We start from the raw sequence: 22308 nt of genomic DNA, 5'->3' as shown, positions 1-22308 counted from the left end.
GAAACTTCCTTTGCCATAATAACCTCCTTGACATACAAAAATAAGTTATCCAAACCATTTATTCAAGAAAATATTTGATAAATTGCTAGTGTTGTTCTTTTATAACAACTAATTACTTCTGTAACGTTAAGGTTATATGAGCTCTTTTTACTGTGAGACAGTTTTCATGAGAATAAATTGTCCAGACAAACATATCTACCATACTTTATTTTTTTATGAAGTACTGTGAATGTCCCATATGACCTGAGATCTTTATTATGAAAGCCACACTTAAATATACACAAAAGATATAACTTAAATATAACTGTCAGGATACAGTTCAAGGTTTTTTTTTTCCCCGTCAAATATCTGATGCAGAAGAATGATACAGGTTTTAATAAATAAAACAGTAAATTATGATATGATGAAGATATCTAAGAAAGTTATTCATTGCTGTATACATATAAACATCAGCATCCTTGTACCCTTCCTTGGGTATTTGAATGACAGTGGGTTGATCTTTTAGTTTTTTACTCACTTGTAAACAGACTTATTTCTTCTGTTTGTAAACAGACTTTTAAAAACAGTATGCAACTACTTAATGGAAATAAGCTAATCTACATGAGGAAGAGCTACAGTATCATCATTTTAGTTTAGACATTAAGTTAGAAGACATCCTCCAGCCAGATAAAAAACCCCTTGTCATTATATATTGATCTGAATTCCGTGCAAATAGTTAACACACTGCATGTCATTAATAGTGTATTCCTAATTACTTATTTATTCAAGATGAAAAATGAACTGTAATACGGATGTTTTATTTATTTCAGGTAAATAAGATACCATGTTCTTCTGCAAGAGCGTTTATAGCTAAAGATGTAATTATTAAAAAAAACAAGTTTTCATATGTTAAGATAGAGAAAATATTCAGTCATGAGTATTTACAATCACCCATGTTTAAAAGCATTGCTAAGTTCTGTGTGCTTCATTTTATATTTCTATCAAGAAGTGTACATTCTTCCCCTTAAACTTCTGCTTCTAGACATTTTACTGTGGCCTCAGGCTTGGTTTTAGACTCTTCCACCTTTTTTCCATTATTCTTTGTTTCCTTCTCAGGTGTTTTGTCATTTGACTTAGCCTCTTTCAGAGCAGTAGTTTCAACCATTTCTTTTTGCGGATTCTTGTTTGAAAATGGGAAGGTTTTCTTGTACCTTTAAATAGAAAAAAGGATAGTAAAGCAGAAACACTGACATAGTTTGATAGTATCACTCAAGATACAAAGTGAAAAATATCTAGAATTAACTTTCTTTGCCATACTCAAGCAAAAGTCTGACAGAAAATAGTGGCATGCTAGATCATTGTGCTTTTTCAAGCAATGTGCTTTTTAAAGAAATATTTTTTTAAAAAACAGACAATGTATATTCAGGATTCATGGTACACAACGATAAAGCTATCTGGGCTAGGATGTTAGAAATGCACACAACTTTTTGATACGATTTAATGATGCGCTGTGTTGAAGATCTTTACGCATGACAAATGAGCTCAACAATTATGTTATTCTGAACACAATCATAGTCCAATAATAAAAACTTTTACCTTGAGTCTGACATAGAAAGAAACAAGAATAAAACTGTATAAACAGACATATACAAACAGATGCACACTTCAGTGTTGCTATTTTGGCACACTTGGAAATATTTCACACTAGGCAGGACTGACTAATCAAAAATGGGCAATATTTGTCTTTGGTTCCTTTTGTAAAGCAGGGAATGGCAATAACAGCAACAAACTTTAAGTGCATAACAGGGTTTAAGATCTTGTTCTTTGTGCTACACTGTTATGTCATTATCATTACTTCTTTGCTCTTTAGCTATATATTTAAAATATTCACTGGTTGTACTCTAGGAGTTAACTCAGTCCAAGAGAAAAAAAAAACAACTTACTTTTTGATATAGCAGACTGCTAGAACAACTGAAATAATGAAGAAGATGACTGCCAGTATAAGAAGTGCAGTGGGGATACCTAGAGATAAAAGTGAAGTAAGCATAGAGTTTTTATATGTACTTAATTCTGACTTTCTAAAGGCTCATGAGCATAAATTCAGATTCTTCTAAAAACAGCCTAGTGTAAAAGAGGTACATACACATCAACTCAAGAATAGAGGTATTAGGAATCTCAAAAGGTTCATTACTCCTGCTCATTTTTTCAAGAGAGACTAAAACAGGTATTTAGGCAATCCCTGACAGATGTTTGTCTAATCTGCTCATTGGAGGGTTTTTACAACCTAGAGAACAGATTTTTGTGATTAACTGTCCTTACAGTTAGAATGCTTTTCCTCATATTTAGTCTATTTCTCAGTTGCTGTATATTAGGATTACTTATTCACACCTCATATCTTGAGAACACGTCCATATTTGGAGAACAACAATTCTCCTTAAAACTTTCTTGGCTTCTTTTGTTTTTAAGAGCCTGCCGAGTTTTCCATTACTCTGAGCACATGGTGTTTGCTAAGACTTTCTCAGAAATGTATTTACCCCAGATCACATTAACCAGAATGAAATTCCACCATTTTATATTGAAATATTATCAAAAAGTATAAAATAAGATCTTACTTCTACTTAAAAATTATTTAAAAATCCTCTGCCTTATAAGCTTTGCTTTTGCAAAACCATAACACTCCTATTCTGCCTCCAGGTTCAGCTATATCAAAATAGATGCTGGAGTAGCAAACAAAAATAGCACTAAACAGTTTTATTACTAACATCTACGTAACTAGCTCTTCTGATTAAATAGCTACCATATATGGCCTTTACCTCCAAAGACAATGGCATCATTCTTAAAGGCAGCATGGGAAGTGTAGTTAGGAGAGTCAATCGGTGAGTATTCCTCTGGCATTTTTGTAGTAGTGCCCTCTGTTGGTAATATAGTTTCAGTTATACATATTACGCGAAATTTTATATTTTTCAGGGATTGTTCCAACTCTGTCACATTGGGCACTGCTGTGATGTTCTCAGTCAAATCAGAGCCCGAATATGCGGTTAAGTCTGTTGGTGCACTTGATGCAGGTAGTATGGTTGTAGTTGGATCTGGTTTACATGAATTAATCTGAACATCTGTAGCAGGGAAAGAGTTGTGTTGGATGTTATTTTTGTAATTACTGTACACACGTTTATTGAAATTGTTCCTCAGTCATTCCCTTCTGGAAATTATTATTTATTTATTCACAAAAGCCTTACCCAAATCAGGCATGCCTATTTGAAACCTGTGGCTACAACCCAGATTACGCACCTTTTATCATTACTCACATAGTTAAACGCGTTTTTGAGCAAGTGTGGTGCTCATTTTATAGTTGCATACCAATGACAAGATTCCTCCTGAAAAGTACTTAGAATAATAATGCAAATAAAAGACAATAATATGACCTTCTGCAGAGCAGGAGACTTAACTGCAGATCCAAGATTCAAAAATATTTCTATTATGTTATGAATATGTTCAAAACATATGCATGCACTGTTGATACTTGGAACACTACTTTGAGTTCCTGGAAACAAAAGTAGCCTATAAAACTTTCAGGTAAACCAGGCACCAGTGTGAAATAAAGAAGTGACATGATTCTAATGGGGGCTAGAAAGAAACAAACTTCAGGCACGCTCAGAAATTAAGTCATTTAAGTGATGTGAATGTTGTCTATATAAAAACGTGGGTGCAAGTGGACTTTTGTATGTAAATGGAAAAGCTGAGTTCTGAATCAGGCTTGTGAAAATTCTTCTTTTCTAGTGAAGTTCTATATTCTGTAAAGCTATAAAAATTTCACTAACAAGCAGATTACAACATAAATAACAGGGAAATGACATATGTACTGTTCTCCAAATGAATCCCCATGGGAAGTCTGATGACGCAGTTACATTCATGGAATAAAAAGCTAAATGGCAGGGTCTTTTTACTTTTTCCACTACAGTTTTCAAGTGATTTTGGCATTTTTTTGGCACAAAGAAAATTGACAGAATGAGTTTCTGCCAAATATTTTGGGTAAGAAATACCTAGAACAGGCAACAGTTTGGAAAGTAAGATAAAGAAATGCAGAATCATCCCAATGTTAAATATACATTACTTTAAGTTATTTTCTAACCATTCATCAAGCTTAACTTTCTTCACATACTGTAACAGTATAATTTTTTTGTATTAAAGCTAAACAAAGCAAGTAATTTGGAATTACTTGCTACCTCCTTAGCATTACCCAACCTACCCAACATTTCTGATGCAGAATGACACATATTTCATGCACTGAAACACCATGTTGCATAGGAACAGAAGAAATAACACTACCAATAGGAGCAGCTTCTTTTAGAGCATGTTGCCTGAGTACTAATTCACCTATGCATTCATCAATAAAAGCTATGGACTGTAGAGAAAAACTAAGTTAGCCCAATCATATTGTTAACTTTACAGGTTAGGCGATAAGTCAGTTTTTAATGGTGCTTTCTCTCTGCAGTACTTTCTTATCAGCAGTCAGATACTTTGTAAGCCAACTACTTATATCACCTACCCCCCTTCACTAAAATGGCCCAGCGTCATGAACAAAGTCCCACTGGTGAAAGCATGGCCTTCTCCCGAACAGCTTGATCCTCAGTCTCTTCGTAAGCTCCAATGTTCACAGTCACCAGACATGGTCTTAAGTCTTTATATCTTTGCATGGGCGTATCTTGCATACCCATCTTTCTCCTGCTCTTTCCAACCCTTGTTCACACATCTTTCTTGAAAAATTTCAGGATTTTGTACCTAATCTCTTGCTCTTGTTATCTAAAACTTGTTGGTAAGGTCTAGGGACTGATTAGAAATAATTTCTTGATCCTGTATATGGTCTAATTATTGGGATAGTTGTTACATAATAATCATAGATATGGGACACTAGCAGGAACACAATGCCTCTAATTATTTTTAGTTAATACCACAGAAGTCATTAAGAAACAATACTGATCTACTGTGCTGAGAAGATCTAACTTACATCAAGGCCCAAGTTCCACTGTTGTATCTTCAATCTGGGAATAGACAGTCAAAAATGAGGGGAAGGACAGGTCTTTTCACACATAGGATGATGCACATTATGTTTGATTTTACTGGCAATAGATTGGGAATCTAGTTAATTTTATGGTCTCTCAGCTGTTCTAGCTTATATTTTAATTTAGTTTAATGGCTACATTTCCTTTTATCAAAAACCATTCAACTTTTCCTGAAGTACCTCACTCTTGGTCTTTTTGCAAGAAAACACACATCACACACAGACACCCTGGTTAAAGATTCGACTCACTGTCTTTCAAATTAGCGTGCCTAAATAATCAAAACATATTAAGAGCGTTGTGTTGACATTACAGAATGGTAAAAACAACTCTTCTTCAAGAGCTTTCATAGCAGCACCAAATCATTAATTTGGATTGACTGAATTGACCTTTTGTATTTCTTTTTTCCCCTATAGAGCTAAATACAGCTTGACAACATTTAAGATTGGGGGGGGAAGGGGCAACAGATTATAAGAACTCACTCGTTATGATTTTTTCCTGCAGATATTAAAAAAATAATAAAAACCAAAACACAAAAAAATGTAGTTGTCATGCTTACATACCTGAGGAATTGAAGCAGTAAACCTTAAATGTTTTAAAGGGTTCAGCATACCATGGCACTAGTCCAACGTTGCCCTTACCACATTTCTTGTTGGATGTTATCCGAGGAATGACAACCAATCCATCTTTCACCCATCCATAGCTACAATAAAAAGCATCAGTCCTTTTAATATCAGATTTATCACCAGCCTCAGATGTCTGTAAAGGTGTTCACTAAAGGTAATGAGACACTAACTGATGTCATATACCTGCATGTTTCAAAGCCATGTTTCAAAGCCTTTTCAACTTGGTCTTTACTTGCCAATTGTAGATTCAGTTGATTACATGCATTACTTGCTTCCGAGAAATTCACTTTCTCCTCAAGATAAATTCCTACACCTGTGATCCTACAAGGTGAAAGAATGGAACCTGTAATTTAGACATAAATATTCAAGGTTAGTATTTGAATATTAACATTTATTCCTCATTAAGAATTTAAGATCACATTCCACTGAATTAAATCTTGTTAAAAGTTTCTAGCTTGAAGATAGTAGAAAACTAATTTCTAGCAAAAGAGATATACTTTAAAAATAGAACATTTTCTTAACACAATAGTCTAGAATTTCAAGAGGTTTGGCTGTTATTAGACTAAATACATATACAGTCAGCATTTGAGTCATTACCTGGAGTCAGTTTCTTACTAAAGACATTCTTACTTGTCATATTTATTCATGCAAACTAGGAAGAGTAACCAGACAGGGTTTTTTTCTTTTTTTTTTAATTAAAATGATAAAACTAACAGTTGCACTGAGGCACTGATTCTGTCAGTGCACCACTCTTACCAATATGAGTTCTATCAAAGGTATTACACATAATTTTTCATCAAATTAATATACCAATAAGAAAATATGCCTGTACAGGTTGTATCATTCCTTATGCTCCTTATTCCTCCTAAACTTTTTTTTTTTCCCTAGCTTGGCATGATGTTTCCAACCCCCAGCCACTGTCAAGGGTTTGATTTACTGAGTGCTTGGCAGGCAGCAGGAAAGGAGGGGATAGGCTGGGTGAATTTATGACACTTTTCCCCATTCCTCCTCCATAGGCAGTTCATCCAGCTTTTTTAGATAGCCACAGCTGGCACACTATTCATGACACCTGCACCAGGAAATACGTAGCTTAGGTCTGATTACACCTGCTCTACTTTCTTAGCCTGTGTTAAGGACATAGGACAGAATTCAGGATTTCACACAGACAAGGAGAAAGGATATTACTCTTTTGCCTCCATATTTCACTGGAAGCATATCCTGGAAAAAAGATTTTTTCTTTGAGTTATGTACAGTAATTGCCATATTAAATGAAATATTTCAACATTTCATTGCAAACATTTCAGATAACCAACAGCCACAGGTGTTACTTCCTTGCTCAATATGCTTTTCAGACTGTGTGCTCACCAGGTATGTACACTAATGAATACTTCATAAAATCTATGTATCAGAATACAGCCAATCCACAAACTCTCAAGTCAGGATGAAGTGATGCCTGCAGATCCACCACATGACTTCTTAGCAGCAGAGGTTAAACTGAATTTTATGAATTAAAAGACAGAACTAGCAGCCAAGCCACTCCCATGATGAGAATGGGATAAAGATGACTAGGCTTGTGTGGAATGCTAAAAGAAAGGCAGGCTTTTCACTCCTGCTCCCACTGGGTGTGGTGGGGTTGGAAATGGCTTCTAGTAAAAGATGCATCTCTGCTGTCTTTACATTTAGTTTAATTGGACTTAAATGTTTGGTAGAGCAATCATTGAATTAGGTGGATTTATCTTGCAGGATGGAGGCTGTGGCCTCCCATTAACACTTCCTGGTATGGTGTAGACCCAGTCACCTGGCAGGTGAGCCAATGAACACTTGAGCAGGCCCATAGCCAAATCGTGGCTGCATCCAGCCCTGACTTGAACATAAGACAAGCCCAAACATATTGCATGAGGATGCAGAGGAGCCCTGTTGCTCAGTGAAGATGTGTGGGTAGGTATCAAGGACCTCAAGTCTATCCAAGTAGTCCCAATGTGAATATGATTCACACTGTGAAATTTCTTCCTTTCGGCCAGCCCATCTTCATGAATGTCCTCTTGTATGTCTTTACTTTGGCAAAAGTGCTTCTGTATCAGAGAGGTCAAACACTGGAACAGGCTTCCTAGAGAGGTGGTCGATGCCCCAAGCCTGTCAGTGTTTAAGAGGCATTTGGACAATGCCCTTAACAACATGCTTTAACTTGATCAGCTCTGAATTGGTCAGGCGGTTGGACTAGATGATCGTTGTAGGTCCCTTCCAACTGAAATAGTCTAGTCTATTCTATTCTAGGTGTTCCAGTGTTAAGTATTCTTGATTCCCTTTTGCTAACAGGCAACTCTCGTGGTCCTCTTGAGAATCGCTTCTGGTTTCCTGAATAACTCCCTGTCTCAGCTGCTGAGGCACATCCCACAATTCCTCTTTCTTAGTTTTCAAAGACCCCACTCCTCCTTTAGGGTTTATGCCTAAATCCTTTCTCCCCTTACTACTTTTTATGCTCAGACTTCACTCTTAGTCTTATTGCTTACTTAGTCAATTATTTTCCTATCTTTAGATTTGAGCTAATACAACTTTTAAAAAAATGTAATGCTGAGAATGAAAGTTTCTCAATGACCAACTTTACAAATTTCAGTCAGCTGAACAGCTGACTAAATGGAATTTCCTGAAACCTTAGAAAGTTGCCTAGATACTTGTAAACTGTTACAGTCTTTAGTCATTCAATTACAGGACAAATATTTTTACATGAGAATTGCATAACAGATACTTAGCATAATATAAAAATTCAATACCAGAAAATTAAGTCTTAAGTGATAAGAAAAGTGACTGTAGGACATGGACCAAAGTTGTACCTTAGAATTAGCTAGGCCTTTTAAAACAAAATGGTGAAGTAAAAGAAGTGTTTTGGAAAAGTTATCAGCCTCAATCTAAATTCCAGATGGTTTTACAGTGTGAGGAAGAAATCCAGAAAGAGAACACTAGCCTCTTCAAGACTTTTCATCACCTCTTAAGTCACCTCTGAACTCTGTTCTAAAGATGACTGAGTTTGTACAGGAGACAGACTAATCCTTTAGAAGCATATTATCCTTTTTGGTCCACAAGCTGCACATAGCTGTACTTCAAGCTTTGCTCTATTTAATTAACCTACTAATAATGGGACATTCTCCTCAGTATTTGGGTCTTGTGTGAAAAATCTGTTTTACTGAGAAAGGTGGGAAGACCTAGACAGAAGAATCTCACAACAAGACAAAGTTGTCATAGGACGGGAAGAAAATTGTTCAATTTTTGTAAGCTACGGGTATTGGCTTTATTGTGCATTAGTTCTCTTCTTGCTTTTTTGGGGAAGCTGTTTCTATCTCTTTGCCTTGCGCCAAGCATTCACTCTGATTTATTAGAGAGAGTTTCCTTTGGCTGCTGATGTCAGGGAGCAGCAAGAATGAGGTTGTTCCACAAGGAAAGAGGAGCCAGGAACTGAGGGTGACCACAGCACAGGCAGGACAGTGCCCTCACCAACCAGGGCACAGTCCCACAGCACCTGAACAGGACCACAGTGGTGACAGCAGCAGGTTTCACTGGCAGCCCCAGAGAGAGCAAGACAATGAGTCAGATGCAGGGTTCATCCAGAAAGTCTATTTGGGAACAGCAGAAGATGGTGCTACCTATAACACATGCTTGAATTCCATCCTGGAGACAAGGCTACCTACAACCTAAGTCCAGAGTCTGCCTGTGAAGCCCAGTCAGTAAGTCACTACAGGAGGGGACAGGGCATGCTACAACAGAGCTCAAAGACACAGCTGGAGATCATCCCTGAGCTTAATTGGAGCTCTTGGACCGGGGACCAGAGAGTGCATGAGTAGGTACCCCAAGGGAGGCTTGGAGGGGAACTAAGGGGGGTCCTAACAGCTGGAAGGAATAGTCTTAAGACTCAAGCTCTCCATCTCCCCAGTGAAAATTATTCAGTGGTTGGGATTGCTGGAGGACACTACTGTTGTTAGGTACTCCAATCCTGTGGAATTTCAACAGGACTTGAGTTGAGCATCTAATTCACTCAGTCCAGGTTTCCTTCAGAAGCCTTTCAGTAGATAAGAAAATCAATTGTCTGCAACAATGGTGTATGTTCTTTTACATAGGTAGAACAAGCATTTACTCCTTGCAAATTACAGTGAAACATCCAGAAACATCTGATGTACATTGAGTATCTGCAGATATCCTTGTAGCTACTGCAGTTAGAATAGATTGCGTCAAGTTGATCACGGAATTTGAAGGAGAAGACGTTCAAATTTCACTAACATATAGAAAAAAGAGGTATTATATGACCTTGATTGAAAAAATAGGTTCATATAATAATGTTTGAGGGAGAAGGGTTATCTAAGCACTGTGTGATAATGTTGATGTTGGCAACTCCCTTTGTTAATTTTTTTCAAACAGTTTATACAAAATAGGAACTTTTGCACTGTATTAACCAGAGACAGGCATGACTGCCCTGGAGATGAACTGCGAAATCCCTACCACACATTTCCTTCAGTGTTGCAAATCAAGACAGTGTCAGGATATTGCCAAATCAGAGCAAAACACTTTGCATTAAAGAGCATTTTATCACAGACACACAGAACTGGTTTCATGCATGCTTTGCTCTCTGAGGATTGTACAAAACTGTTTGCTGTGGTATTTTAAATAATACAAAATAAAATCACATTTCAATAGATCTGAACTTAATCCTAAATACAATACCAAATCTTTAAAACAAGCAGTTCTGTAATGTTTAGACAATAATGCTACAGCATTTAGACAGTAATTAAATTAGACAAACAATGAAAGTTCCCCTATATGCTAGTTTTCATTGCACAGTATTCTCAAAACCCTGTGGTTTCCTATGCCCAAAACACATTTACACACGCTCCCTTCCCCCCATTTTTGTTTGCAAATCTAGCTACTTTTTTCAAGTACTTTACTGTTCAAGTAGGAGACTTTAAAAAGTGGAACTTTACATACCTGTTATAAAGTAATTTTGAGCCATGAATGTCATAACCCAGATGAAAAACACTGCTGAGGTAACTCCAAAATAAGTTGCCATTGCCACCAACTTGGAAAATTAAGAAATTCAAGGTGATTTGTCTCCTGTGCTAAGAAAAGTTAAGGTATTGGATACTATCAGACCACTTTTGAGATGACTTCTTGAAAGCAACTTCAGCTGTCACTGCACTGCTTCATAGAAAGAACGTTAGAGCAAATGTGTTGACTGTCCCACTCAAAGGTGAGGTCACTGACTGGAAATCCCTAATCACCTTTTACACTTTCTTTCATGTAGGACTTGTTGGAAAATTTAACTACTGCTGACTCAGAAAACACAGCTGAGGAAGGGAGATAAGACTGTTAGACTGCTAAGTCAGTAAACACTTTGAAAGAAGTTTTTCTTTTGCTATTTTTTCCTGTTTTACTGATTAACAGCTCATTACTCATGTTGTCTATTCATCTGGTAAATAAAATGAATTCTCTATTGTATCACAGCACGCCAGGCAGGATTTTTCTTTTGGAATTGGAAGGGCATCCATTCCCCACTATCCTATTTGTCTTGATGTAGTACTTTTACCTTCCTTTGCCTTAGAGTTCCAATGCAAAAATAGGTACCATAACACAGAGATAATATGATACCCAGTTTTGAACAGATTTGGAGATACACTACTGTAAATGGGATTCCTTGTGAGGCTGTAGGGACAGAGGTGGGAGCCAGTCCCTTCACTGCTGTCTTTTGTGAAGTTCCAACAAACAGTGATTCCAATAGACTGATTCAAAACACAGATGATCCTCACGGCTACAACTTAGCAAACCTTCAGGAAGTCTTAGCAAGGAAACGATTTTTGCAGAGATTCCAACAAACATAGAGCAGGAATGGAGTTCAAGAGATCAGCTAGTTCCCTTTACTGTCACTAGGATCAGCTGTACTTATGTTATTCCTGACAGATGTTTGTCTAACCTGTTCTTAAAGACTTCCAGTGACAAATTCGTAACATTTCTTCAAACGCTCTATTCCAGTGCTTCACTGCCCTTTACTGTTAAAAGCTATTCCCCAGTCTAAACTGACTTACCCATACCATGGTGTAAACATACCACTTCTTTTTCTGTTGGAAATGGACATGGAAAATAGTTTATTCCCTTACGTTTTGCATCAATCTTACGTATTTAAAGAGTTATGCCTCTGCTCCCACTTCTCTTTCATCTAAGAAACCCCAGCTTTCTCACTCTTTCTCTCTAGCTGAGGCCTTGCCAATGCCAAGTACTGATTAATAAATTATTTTACCTGCTTATACAGTTCAGAATTGTATGAGCCCTTTTTTGCAACAGGATGATTTTGTTACATCATGTTCAGTTTGTGATTCAGTAAACTTTTAGATGTCCTACATCCCCAGGCTGTTTTCAAGGTCCTGTAAACACAGTGTAACAGTAGCTACCTCTTTAAACTGTGGTTCGCATTGTAGAAAGTTTCCACTTAATAAATTAAGATAGTATTAACTTTTATCTGATCACAGGCCAAATCTCTTACAGCAGCATGTAACATGGTTATGGGTGTACTATAACATAGACAGGCATGTACAGGGCTGAGTGGAGGATGCTGTGGGTTAATGAAATGATGTCTTCGTTAGCAATAAAGAAATGAAAATTGGGTTGTGTTTGGGCTATGGTTTGGAACTGAATGTTGAGATCTTAAGACAAATTTCTTGCTCCAGTTTCTATTTACTCCTTTATTGTGTTGTACTTACCTGCCTCTACAAAGTGATGGTAATCTGAAATACTGTAATCAGACTTACTCTCACTGAAGCAAGTTCTAAGTAGATTCACTGGCATTTACAATGTAGGAGCGGAAACTAATAGTTATTGTGTAGCTCTCATGGACTAGTAGACTGTGGCCGTAAAACACCCTGATCATTAAACAAAATCTTACCATGCTTACCTTGAACTGCTAAGTATTTCCTACCACGAAAACTAATCAAAAGCTGGGTTTCTGACATTTAAAAATTGCATGCTAATTGTCCCTCTAAGTGTTAACACTTTGTGCCTATTATCCTCACTGTGGCAAAGTTCCTTTAGTCAAACTCTGTCCATGCTATTGATGCTTAGTAGGATTTTTAGCTGGAAAAATGAGATAAAACACCTTTGTAACACCAAACAAAGAAAACCCCCCAAAATAAGCTCCTTCATATGGTTTTGTAAGAACAAACTACAGATTAGGAGAGGGAGAAAAGAATTTTAGAATGATGAAGTGAAACTGAAATGTCAGTTTCTTCCTTTTTATATTTCAGCTGTTCCAAAACTGTGTGGAAGATCACTTACCTGGACTGTAACAGTATAAAAGGTCTTTAACCTGTTTGTGGGTCTTTATCTTAACTTGTGTGGTGAAAAAAAAGCAGCCTTATATTGAACGTTTAATTAGCATTTGACCTAAATACTTATAGTAAACTGTAAGGAAAATTCCCAGCATCTCATGCCAGCATGTTTTAAAATGCTGATGAGGATTGCTAAACAGAAAAGTTTTGATATGGGAGAGCAGACTTAACTGTTCTCTACAATCATTTCTAAAGGAACCTTGAAGCCTGAACAACAGGAGAGGAAACAAGTTAAAAAAAAAAAGTTTGTGTGGAAAATACAAATATCAGGGTCTTTTCCTCGTAACAGTCATTCCTTTCAAAATTGTCACTGCCCCAAAGTTTTTCTCCCTGACACAGACCATCAGAGATTCAGAAGTGACATTTCTGTTCTTTGTGGAAATTGAGCATTGTCTCCTTCCCGCTGGTCTGGCAGTTCAGCTCTCCACAAAGCCCAGGCTCCCCAGACCTCCCAAGCCTACAAGAACACAGAGCAAATAAAGAATCCTAACCTTTCACTCAGCCTCCTTTGGTTACAAATCTCCCTTGTGGCTTTCCGTGTTCAACCTCCTCAGTGACAGGCAGCCCCCCTCTGAAGCAGGAGTTAAACTCTCTCCAGGATATTTCAGTTTCCTCTCTCATCTTGTTTCTAGGGTATGACAGGGATGACCCTGCTTACAAACACTTTCTCTATTGAAACAGGAGTTTGCTTGCTTCTTCTACATCATTTTCCTGAACAACTGAAAGACTAAGAACAAGATCTTTGGTTATGTGTAACGTGGCACTACATTACACAGTATAGATGAGGCAGTATGTATTTCATAAGAACATAGCCATTAATATGCAGACAGAGCGCATGTAAAAAACAAACCTTTAAGGTAGCAACATTGAGGACTTTGAGACCATACTTTTATTTCAAAACTCAAGTATGTGATACTATACAGTACAATACCAGCACACTTGTGCAAAATCTTACAATATTACAAATTTAAATATGATACACAAAAATAGTGCCCTTTTAAAATTCCTTTTACTAGAAACATCTGTGCTGTGCAGGAAAAACAATAAACGTGTCTTGTTAAAGCAGAAAAATAAATATTGCACCTCAAGAAAACTATTTCAGTGTTAATAGCATAAATAATAGATCTATTTCTTCTTATCTGATGTGATCTCTGAACACAGAAGAGGTTGGGGTTTTTTTTCCAGATAAAGCAAACTAATATCCAACAGATAAAATTACATTTTGAAAAGGTTTTTAGCTCAATCTAATTTCCTATTAAAAAAAAGGTGTCTTCATTAACTAACTGAAAAATATAAGCAAAAATATTTAATGTGCTGTTAGTCATTGTGGTTCATTATTTTTAGTGGACAGTTTGCTCAAAGTAGTTATAAAAAGAACATTTTTTTTTTAAATAAACTTTATCTTCATCTTTTCATCCCCATTAAAATCTCTTGCCTCTTTCAGTCCATTCCCCACAACAACTAACAACTTTGTGGCTAAATTATGTTTGCCTTAGACATGCAAGTAGTTCAGTTCAAATCAGTACAACTACTTATTGAAATTCGCCCTTGTGCATTAAGTCCACAAAAAGCCAGTGTGCTGAATTTCAAGAGAGGATAGAGACCTTGTTCACCTACTGACCAAAAAAAACTTAGCACATGCTTATGTTAAGCAGTTCAACAGTCCTATTGATATCAATAACTTTCTACATGTACATAAAATAAGGTGTTGGACCCATATCAGTGCAGATATAAATAAGAGCGAATTAATTTGATTATAGGCATTGCTTATTATTTTTCCTCAGGGCAGTCCAACATTTCCACAATCACATAATCAAATATGTGCCATCATTTTTGACATAGAGGATTCTGAATCTTCAGGACTATTTACCTTCAATTTTTATTGCCTTATTAAGTTATCAATGCTATTTGTAAAGAATATTAAGTTAAAGAAGCTGATTTTAATAAAGTATTCAAAGAGCAACTGACAAGTTTCTTCAAATACTGAAAGTACGTGAAATGTCACAGTTCTTCATAGTCAGATATTCTAACTGAACCAAACAGATACCAAGTAATTTGCAAGAAACCCTCTTCTGTCTTATTCTTTACCAATTACAATTTTAGACCAAATGACACTTTCCCATTATCCTTTTGAACTTCCTTAAGCACATTATTCCTCAACAATATATACTTTAAAATAAAAACCAAACCTCCCAACTGCTTATAGACTCCCCCCCCCAAAAAAAAAAGCGGTAGTGGTCTGCTTTTTTTTTTAATTTATTTTTTTATTTTTCTTTTCTTTCTCCATATAAATGTCTCTTAAGAAATGTGTGGCTAAAGATGTAACAAACAATTCACCAGCAGGATGTTAATAGTGCCAGATATGTGAATTAAATTTCTGACTGAGTTAGAAACTTGTTTTCTTTGATAGTTAGCTTGAGGTTCAGTGTTTACACCAAAAGAAAACAACTACTAACTGCATCTGAACTGAAATTACAGTACTTCATAACATACTTGTCCTTCAGTTGGTAAACAGACCTGTTAGTCAGTAAACGCCAGAAGAATGCAAGACACGAGTGCAATCACGTGTCACACTGATTTTGATATTGTGGTTAGATTCAAGCACATAGCTATGGAAAGACAAACAGTTCATCTTCAATCAGAAGTGATGTTCAGCAGGTACATATGGTATACCTTAAGTGACATGCATTTTGGTCTCAGCCTTAGGTGGTGTGGTTTTTTACAGATAATGGCTTCACCATTTTGAAATTGCTTGTCTAAAAATTTCAGGCTTTCACATTCTTGCGTAAGAACTCACAACTCCTAAATAGGAAGAACTGTTAAAAAATCTGGGCAAAGGATTATCATGACCTGATAGTTTAGCTTTGAAAGCATATCGGAACAGTTATATACTTGGCATCAGATTCTGAAAATGAACTACTAAAAACATGCAGTGACCTCTTCAAAGTCCTCACTGCTTTCATGTCCTGATTCAGCGAGGCACTAGTAGGGTTTTGGCTGTATGCAGAACTGTGTTCCTAGTGCAGATCTCAAAGGATATCTATTTCCAGTATTAGCAGTAGGGCAGAGTCCACTTAGTGTGATCACCTGTATACACAGGTTTGAAGACTTTTTTTTTTTTTTTTTTAATGAAGAATTGAAGATTGCTTCCCACATCCAAGACTGCTGTATTTTGGGCTTGGGCAACACATCTAATCTTCCAGACATCAACTACTTTTTTCTGTAACCTGTAGTGACTCTGAATGGCATACACAAATCTGTTGCAAAGCATGTCCCTTTGATGTATCAGAAGTTCCCAGATTTATTTGACGATACCAACTGTGCCACCTAGACCTCATTTTAGGTTTTGTTGTGTATAATATTTAAAAAAAAAGTGGTGGTCCCATTCTTAAAGTATACCGTAAACCACATTTATGCATGTACTTAGTATTCCATTTAAATAATCATACAGATAATTCCTCTTATAAAATTACTTTATCAGCAAGGCATTTGGTCTGATAATATAATTCTAACTTTCCATAGAAGAGCTTCTATTTCTATCCAATAATCATGAATAAGGAAATGAATTAGACTCTTAAAACCCAAAGGACTTAAATGCCATTAGTACTTAACAATCACCAAGAAATTCAGGAAATGCAAAGTAAAGCACTAACTGCAAATGCAGGTTTTACAATTTTCTTCAAAATCATAGCAGAGATGTCAAATGTCCTGTGCAAATCATTCTTTTAAATGTCTTGCTGGTTGCTGGTTACTGCCACAACCTTATCCCGATTCAATATACTTTTATTTGTATCTGTCATTTACAATAAAAGGACAGACAGGATTATTTATCAGATTGCCATTTTGGCAAGGTATGTTCACAACCTGATGGTGTGGAGTAACTCACTTGTCTAACAGATCACATTTAACAACCGTAAGGATGACTAAGCACTACCTTTAACAACTGTGTTCTAATATGTGTACTTGCTCAGGTACCATAAATACATGGTTGTTCCTTTATTATTCAGTGTGTTGCTCGTGTTGAAATCCTGAGTTCCACCAGGAATATTGATGGGCAGCAGAACAGCTGGCCTTCCCTTCAGGTCCCTCTGATTTTTCATCACAGGAGTTGTATGAATGGTAGATTCCCAACACCACAGCAAAAATGATTATCGCAGCCACTACAAGCCATACCACGTTCCAGTGTTTACACAGTTTGGGGTACAGTATATGTAAATAATTAATGATGACTTCAAGTCTGCTGTAAAATTAAAAGAAAACTGTTATACATTAATCATATGCAAATTTATTATCTTAAGCTTTTCAATTTGAGAAGTTTCACAGATGTATGGTGCACCATCTTTCTTCCAAATACAAACACCCTGCCAAAGAAGAATCAGACTGTTAAGTTCTTTTAAGAAGAGCTGTACACTCAGATATGGGTGATATTTGCAAGATAGCTGAAGACCTTAAACTTGACTTCTATGTCTCCCACCTGCCAACTGGCAAATCTCAGAGCTTGGTATGATGTAAAATTCTGCACTGTTCATAGCTTGCTCAACTAAATTAAATATTAGAACACGTTGTAAACATTTCTTCCTAAGAGTTTCACGACTAGTGAGATGGTTGTCCTTCTGAACATGGCTGAAATCTCAAATTAACAGATGTTTATAACCATAATGGTTATGGAATGAAAATGAATTCTTCTGGATCACGTAAGGATTCCTACCTTAGCTTGCGATGGGACCTATTACTTGCTTTGGCCAGCATTTAATTCCTCTCTAATGCAAAAGTCTCTTTGCTTTTAAAATGCAGGAAATTGCAGGTATATTGAATTGCGTGGTAGAACCACCGAGGAGACTCAATAATTAACTCTAAGAAAAGTTGAAAATTTCAGAAAAATTTTCCAGTTAGGCATTAAATGCTTTAGGTAAGACACCAAGCTGAGGATTCAAAAGTCCCCAGTACAGACGAAGAGCACTGGGTACAGATGAATGCAAGAAACGTCAATCTGCTAAAAGGCAGGAACTCCAGCACAGTGCTGTTCTGCTGCATCTACACAGCTTCCAGAGAGGGCAGGCACCTGCCTGTCCAAGTCAGAGCAAGTCCAACATTGCTGAGGAGCTTGTCTTAATCTGCATTCACTTTGTAGATGTACTGAAGGCTCACCTGTGAAGACCCTTTGGGAATGACATATGGCACAAATATGGGCATCAGATTCCTGAATTACAACTTTCATGAGACAATGCATGCCTACTGAGCAATACATTCTGGCACCTGAACAACTTTTGTGGAATATTTTTTACCTCAAATCAAAACCAAACCTCATCAAGATGAAGCATCTTGATGTCAACGTACAATTTTAGTTGAAATATCAAAATAAGAAGGTTTGCATTTTGCAACTATGTTATCTTGGAATATGCCATTCTGTGAAAATACTGTTATTTCAAATATGTTTCCCTAGACTGGAAGAAAACATGTGAAGATAATAGCATAAAACACTTGGTTGGGTACCACAAATAGGAAAAAGTGTCTATTCTTGTACGGACATATTATACCACTCTCTCACCTGCTTTTCAGGTTTTTTATCTCATCTTCATTTTCACTTTCTTCGTGTTCATCATGACTTTCTTTTGGTGTCTCTTCATCTTCTTCCTTCAGTTCTTGAAGTTCTTTGGTTTTCTTCAAGCCTTCCTGATAGCTTTAACATACAAAACATTTTTCTTAGTCTAGCACACTGTATAAGCCTGTTCCTATGTAATGAAAAATTAGCTTTATGTTTTGTTTCATGCAATAAAACACAAGTAGTAGTGCTGCAGCACTCAGAGAAGAGTAAAAACTAGCTAAAGACCATGAGTATGGCACACAGACAGCCACCCTTCCTTAACAGAGGATTATATTAGCTCTGTTACCACATTTATCATCTTGAAAAAGAAAAAGAGGTTATAGTCCTCAGCAGAGCAGAACTTTTGTCTGTTGTAAAGGAGTTGGTAAGTAAATCTCTATTATTTTTCAATCATTTCCAATACCCTTTAGATATTTTATTTTCCTGGAGAATAAGTGCAAATCAATGCTAAAGATAGATGGCTTGTTGGATTCTGCAGGAGAGGATCAAAATTTTTGTCTCACTCTTCACAAAGTACAAAGTTCTTTGCTTGACATTCAGAAGCAGATCCCAAAGCTGTTAATTGCCCCAAAACATGCTGTGTAAAGCACTTTGTGACACAAACAACATGAGTTTACTGCAAAAGTTGATACCTGCTCTTTACTCATTTCCGTGTACACTTTTCAGAATAAACATTTTAGAAAGTTGTTTTGGATTATCCTATCATGAAGCTGAACACTATTGACATAAGAACACTCAGTCAGCTCAGACTCTCTGATATAACTGCTTTCCCACAGTTTGGCTAACATTAATAAAGGATGAAAGTGAACAGTTACGATGCAAATACAATGAGTGAAGCTCACTCACATTGTTTCCCACATTGCTTCAATTATGACCATCTTCTAGGAGCTCATATTGATTATGTCACTCATTTTGCATTTAAAATTACATTATAAAAACATATGTCCTCATCTGGTAGCACATATTTACAGATTTAGTTCACATAAAATATTCCCACCCTTTGTTATATGCTTCCTCTTCTATCTTGGCTTTAGTTTCAGGATTGATTTCTTCCAACCCACTCTGTGTCAGCACAGAAGTAGAGGTTTCACAGTCAGGCTCTCCATTAGTCTTACCACTGCCAAGACAAAAGAAACAGACGAATAGAAAATAACACCACTGAAACGTATTGTATTTGGAGTATACCACTGAACAAGAACAATCACATGGAATTTTGTGACTCCTGATTTTTCTTCTTTAATGTACATCGGAGAAATGAAATGTCTTTCAAAAGAAAAAAATTAAACACTAAGCAAAATTTTAGTTCCAAAATGTTGTAATTTAAGAACAGTAATTAATATGTTTCTAATGTATTAAAAGTTGCATTTTGTTTCTTCTTCTTTAAAAAAAGAAAAGAAAAGAGCATTTGTTTCCTGGCTTATCCATGGCATTTATTTGCTAGTCTTTAAAATATTTCCCTCAACTTTCTAAAAACAATCTTAGAAATTGTGACCTGCTACATCAGAGGAAAATAAAAGAAATAATACCACATATCAATTTAACAAGACATTTTTCTTAGAATGTGCAACATTTCCTGAAAGAGAGAAGTGTTTGGAAAGGTGCCTGACAAATTTTTATTTTGGCTTTCTAGGCTGATTATACATATGAATAAAGTATATACACACACAGGTTTGCAAATGCAACAGTACCTGTATCCGTAATAGTAACTGTTTACAAAGACCTTGTAGAACAGCTTGAGTATGCCTTCTGTTCTCATCCCAGTCTCACATGTTTTCATATTGCCTATCTTTGTATTCTATTACTGCAGAAGCTTTACATTTCAAGAACTTGTATAAAATTAAATTACGTGTCTACATGAATTTCAACTGGAAGAACTTAAAATTTCTTTCCAGAAATGTGTAGATGCACATGCTTTCCAGCAGAGCAATTCTTTGCTTTCCTTGTCCATATAAGTATTATTTTGCTCCAAAAGTAGTACTATTGAAACCCATGGAATGACTCATGGAACTATTATGGAAAATGGATAACAGCAGCATACCTTAATCCAGCCAGGACATCTACACTAATGGTAAGTAATACAGAGTCAAAAGGGCAAATGTTTTAATGAAAAATATTCTTGCAATTTATAGGTACTAGAAAAATATAGATATCGAGGTATTTGCTTGTTACCAGGCTGAAAAAAAACCCCTCCTCTTCCGTATCTCTATTTTTTAATTTTAAAATGCCAACTTCTCTGGCTGTTATAACTAAAATCTCAGGTTGTTAAAACTAAAATCTCACACATAATGCTTTAATTTAGCTGAATGTTCAATTCATTTTATACTAAAAAAAGAATTACTAGTCAATTTAATCATTGTTTTGACTTCTGTAAAATTTTGATGATCTATTATTATGATAAATTATACTTTTGAATTTCATATACTTACGTTTATTCATATAAATCTAAAAACCTACATGACACTGGATATCATAGTATTTCAAAATATGATTCTTACCAGCTGGCCACATGTTGAAAAGGCAAGGGCACAACACAAACTTCTATTACTGGGATAGTCAAGTTAAGGAATATTCATACCCAGGGTTGCTCATGGCCAACTTTAGATACAGCATTCATTTGTTCCAGGAAATATATATTAAAAAAAAAAAAGCCACATGCATTGTATGCAATACTCTTAGTTTTGTTAAGTTCTGAAGGCAGGCCTACTAAAATGTGTAAATGCATAATCTTCTGCTGCAGTTTTACTTGATGAGTTCTAATGATCATAGCAGGCTTGATTTAGTTCTGAGACACTGCTTGTAAACTCTTTGAACATGAAAAGAACAGTATGATGGTGACAGTAAAATACAGTTACCAGATCGTGAATCAACTGTCGTGGTTTAATCTCAGTCGGCAACTGAGCACCATGCAGCCGCTCGCTCACTCCCCCCACCCGGTGGGACGGGGGAGAGAATTGGAAGAGCACAAGTAAGAAAAAACTCGTGGGTTGAGATAAAAACAATTTAATAATTGAAATAAAATGATAATAATAATAATATGATAATAATACACAAAGCAAGTGATGCACAGTACAATTGCTCACCACCTGCCGACCGATGCCCAGCCAGTCCCCGAGCAGCGGCCCCCCCGGCCAGCTTTCCCCAGTTTATGTACTGAGCGTGACGTCACATGGTATGGAATGTTTCTTTGGCCAGTTTGGCTGTGCCCCCTCCCAGCTTCTTGTGCACCTCCAGCCTTCTCAGTCGGTAGAGCATGGAAAACTAAAAAGTCCTTGGCTAGTGTAAGCACTGCTTAGCAACAACTAAAACATCGGTGAGTTATCAACTTTGTTCTCATCCTAAATCCAAAACACTGTACCAGCTACTAGAAAGGAAATTAACTCTATCCCTGCCGAAACCAGGACATCAACCTAAGCCAATATTGTGTCACTGATTTCAATACCTTATGCCTGGTATAACTTCTGTTAGGAAAGATAGAAATTATATCATTTTCATTTCATACTAGGTTTTAATAGGTAATGAGATGACCTAGAGAAAACTCACTTTTCTAAAAGTGCTGGCAGAACAGGAGTAGATGTTAGATTGCTCCTTCCATTACTAGGTGATTCAGACTGTAAGTGAAAAACAGCAATAAATGTTAAATCCATGAATTAATTTCAAATGAGTCTTCAGTAAAAGGATGA

At 36.3% G+C, this 22308-nt stretch overlaps 2 protein-coding genes across 14 annotated transcripts in view; both read right to left on the bottom strand.

Moving 5' to 3' along the window:
• Positions 1–188: 188 nt before the first annotated feature.
• LYVE1 (lymphatic vessel endothelial hyaluronan receptor 1) lies at positions 189–10876 on the bottom strand. The gene is made up of 6 exons (XM_076343999.1): positions 10634–10876; positions 5846–6005; positions 5600–5739; positions 2793–3092; positions 1923–2001; positions 189–1190 (listed from the first exon to the last, which is right to left on the bottom strand). Exons 1-6 carry the CDS (start codon positions 10713–10715, stop codon positions 1004–1006), a joined length of 948 nt encoding a protein of 315 aa, XP_076200114.1. The 5' UTR covers positions 10716–10876; the 3' UTR covers positions 189–1003.
• A 3018-nt stretch (positions 10877–13894) lies between these two features.
• Positions 13895–22308, bottom strand: part of IRAG1 (inositol 1,4,5-triphosphate receptor associated 1) — a 109058-nt gene continuing 100644 nt past the window's right edge. For 11 of the 13 annotated variants that reach the window (XM_076343985.1, XM_076343987.1, XM_076343988.1 and 8 more), the window contains 4 exons: positions 22169–22236; positions 19626–19745; positions 18572–18703; positions 13895–17263 (listed from right to left, as the gene is read on the bottom strand). In XM_076343985.1, the coding sequence (XP_076200100.1) occupies positions 17023–17263; positions 18572–18703; positions 19626–19745; positions 22169–22236 (561 nt within the window). In that variant the 3' untranslated portion in view covers positions 13895–17022. The other 2 variants (XM_076343996.1, XM_076343998.1) reach the window with 2 other exon arrangements.

Source organism: Aptenodytes patagonicus, chromosome 7 (assembly GCF_965638725.1).
Source record: "Aptenodytes patagonicus chromosome 7, bAptPat1.pri.cur, whole genome shotgun sequence".
NCBI lineage: Eukaryota > Metazoa > Chordata > Aves > Sphenisciformes > Spheniscidae > Aptenodytes > Aptenodytes patagonicus.
This window is presented reverse-complemented; position numbering and strand designations above follow the sequence as displayed.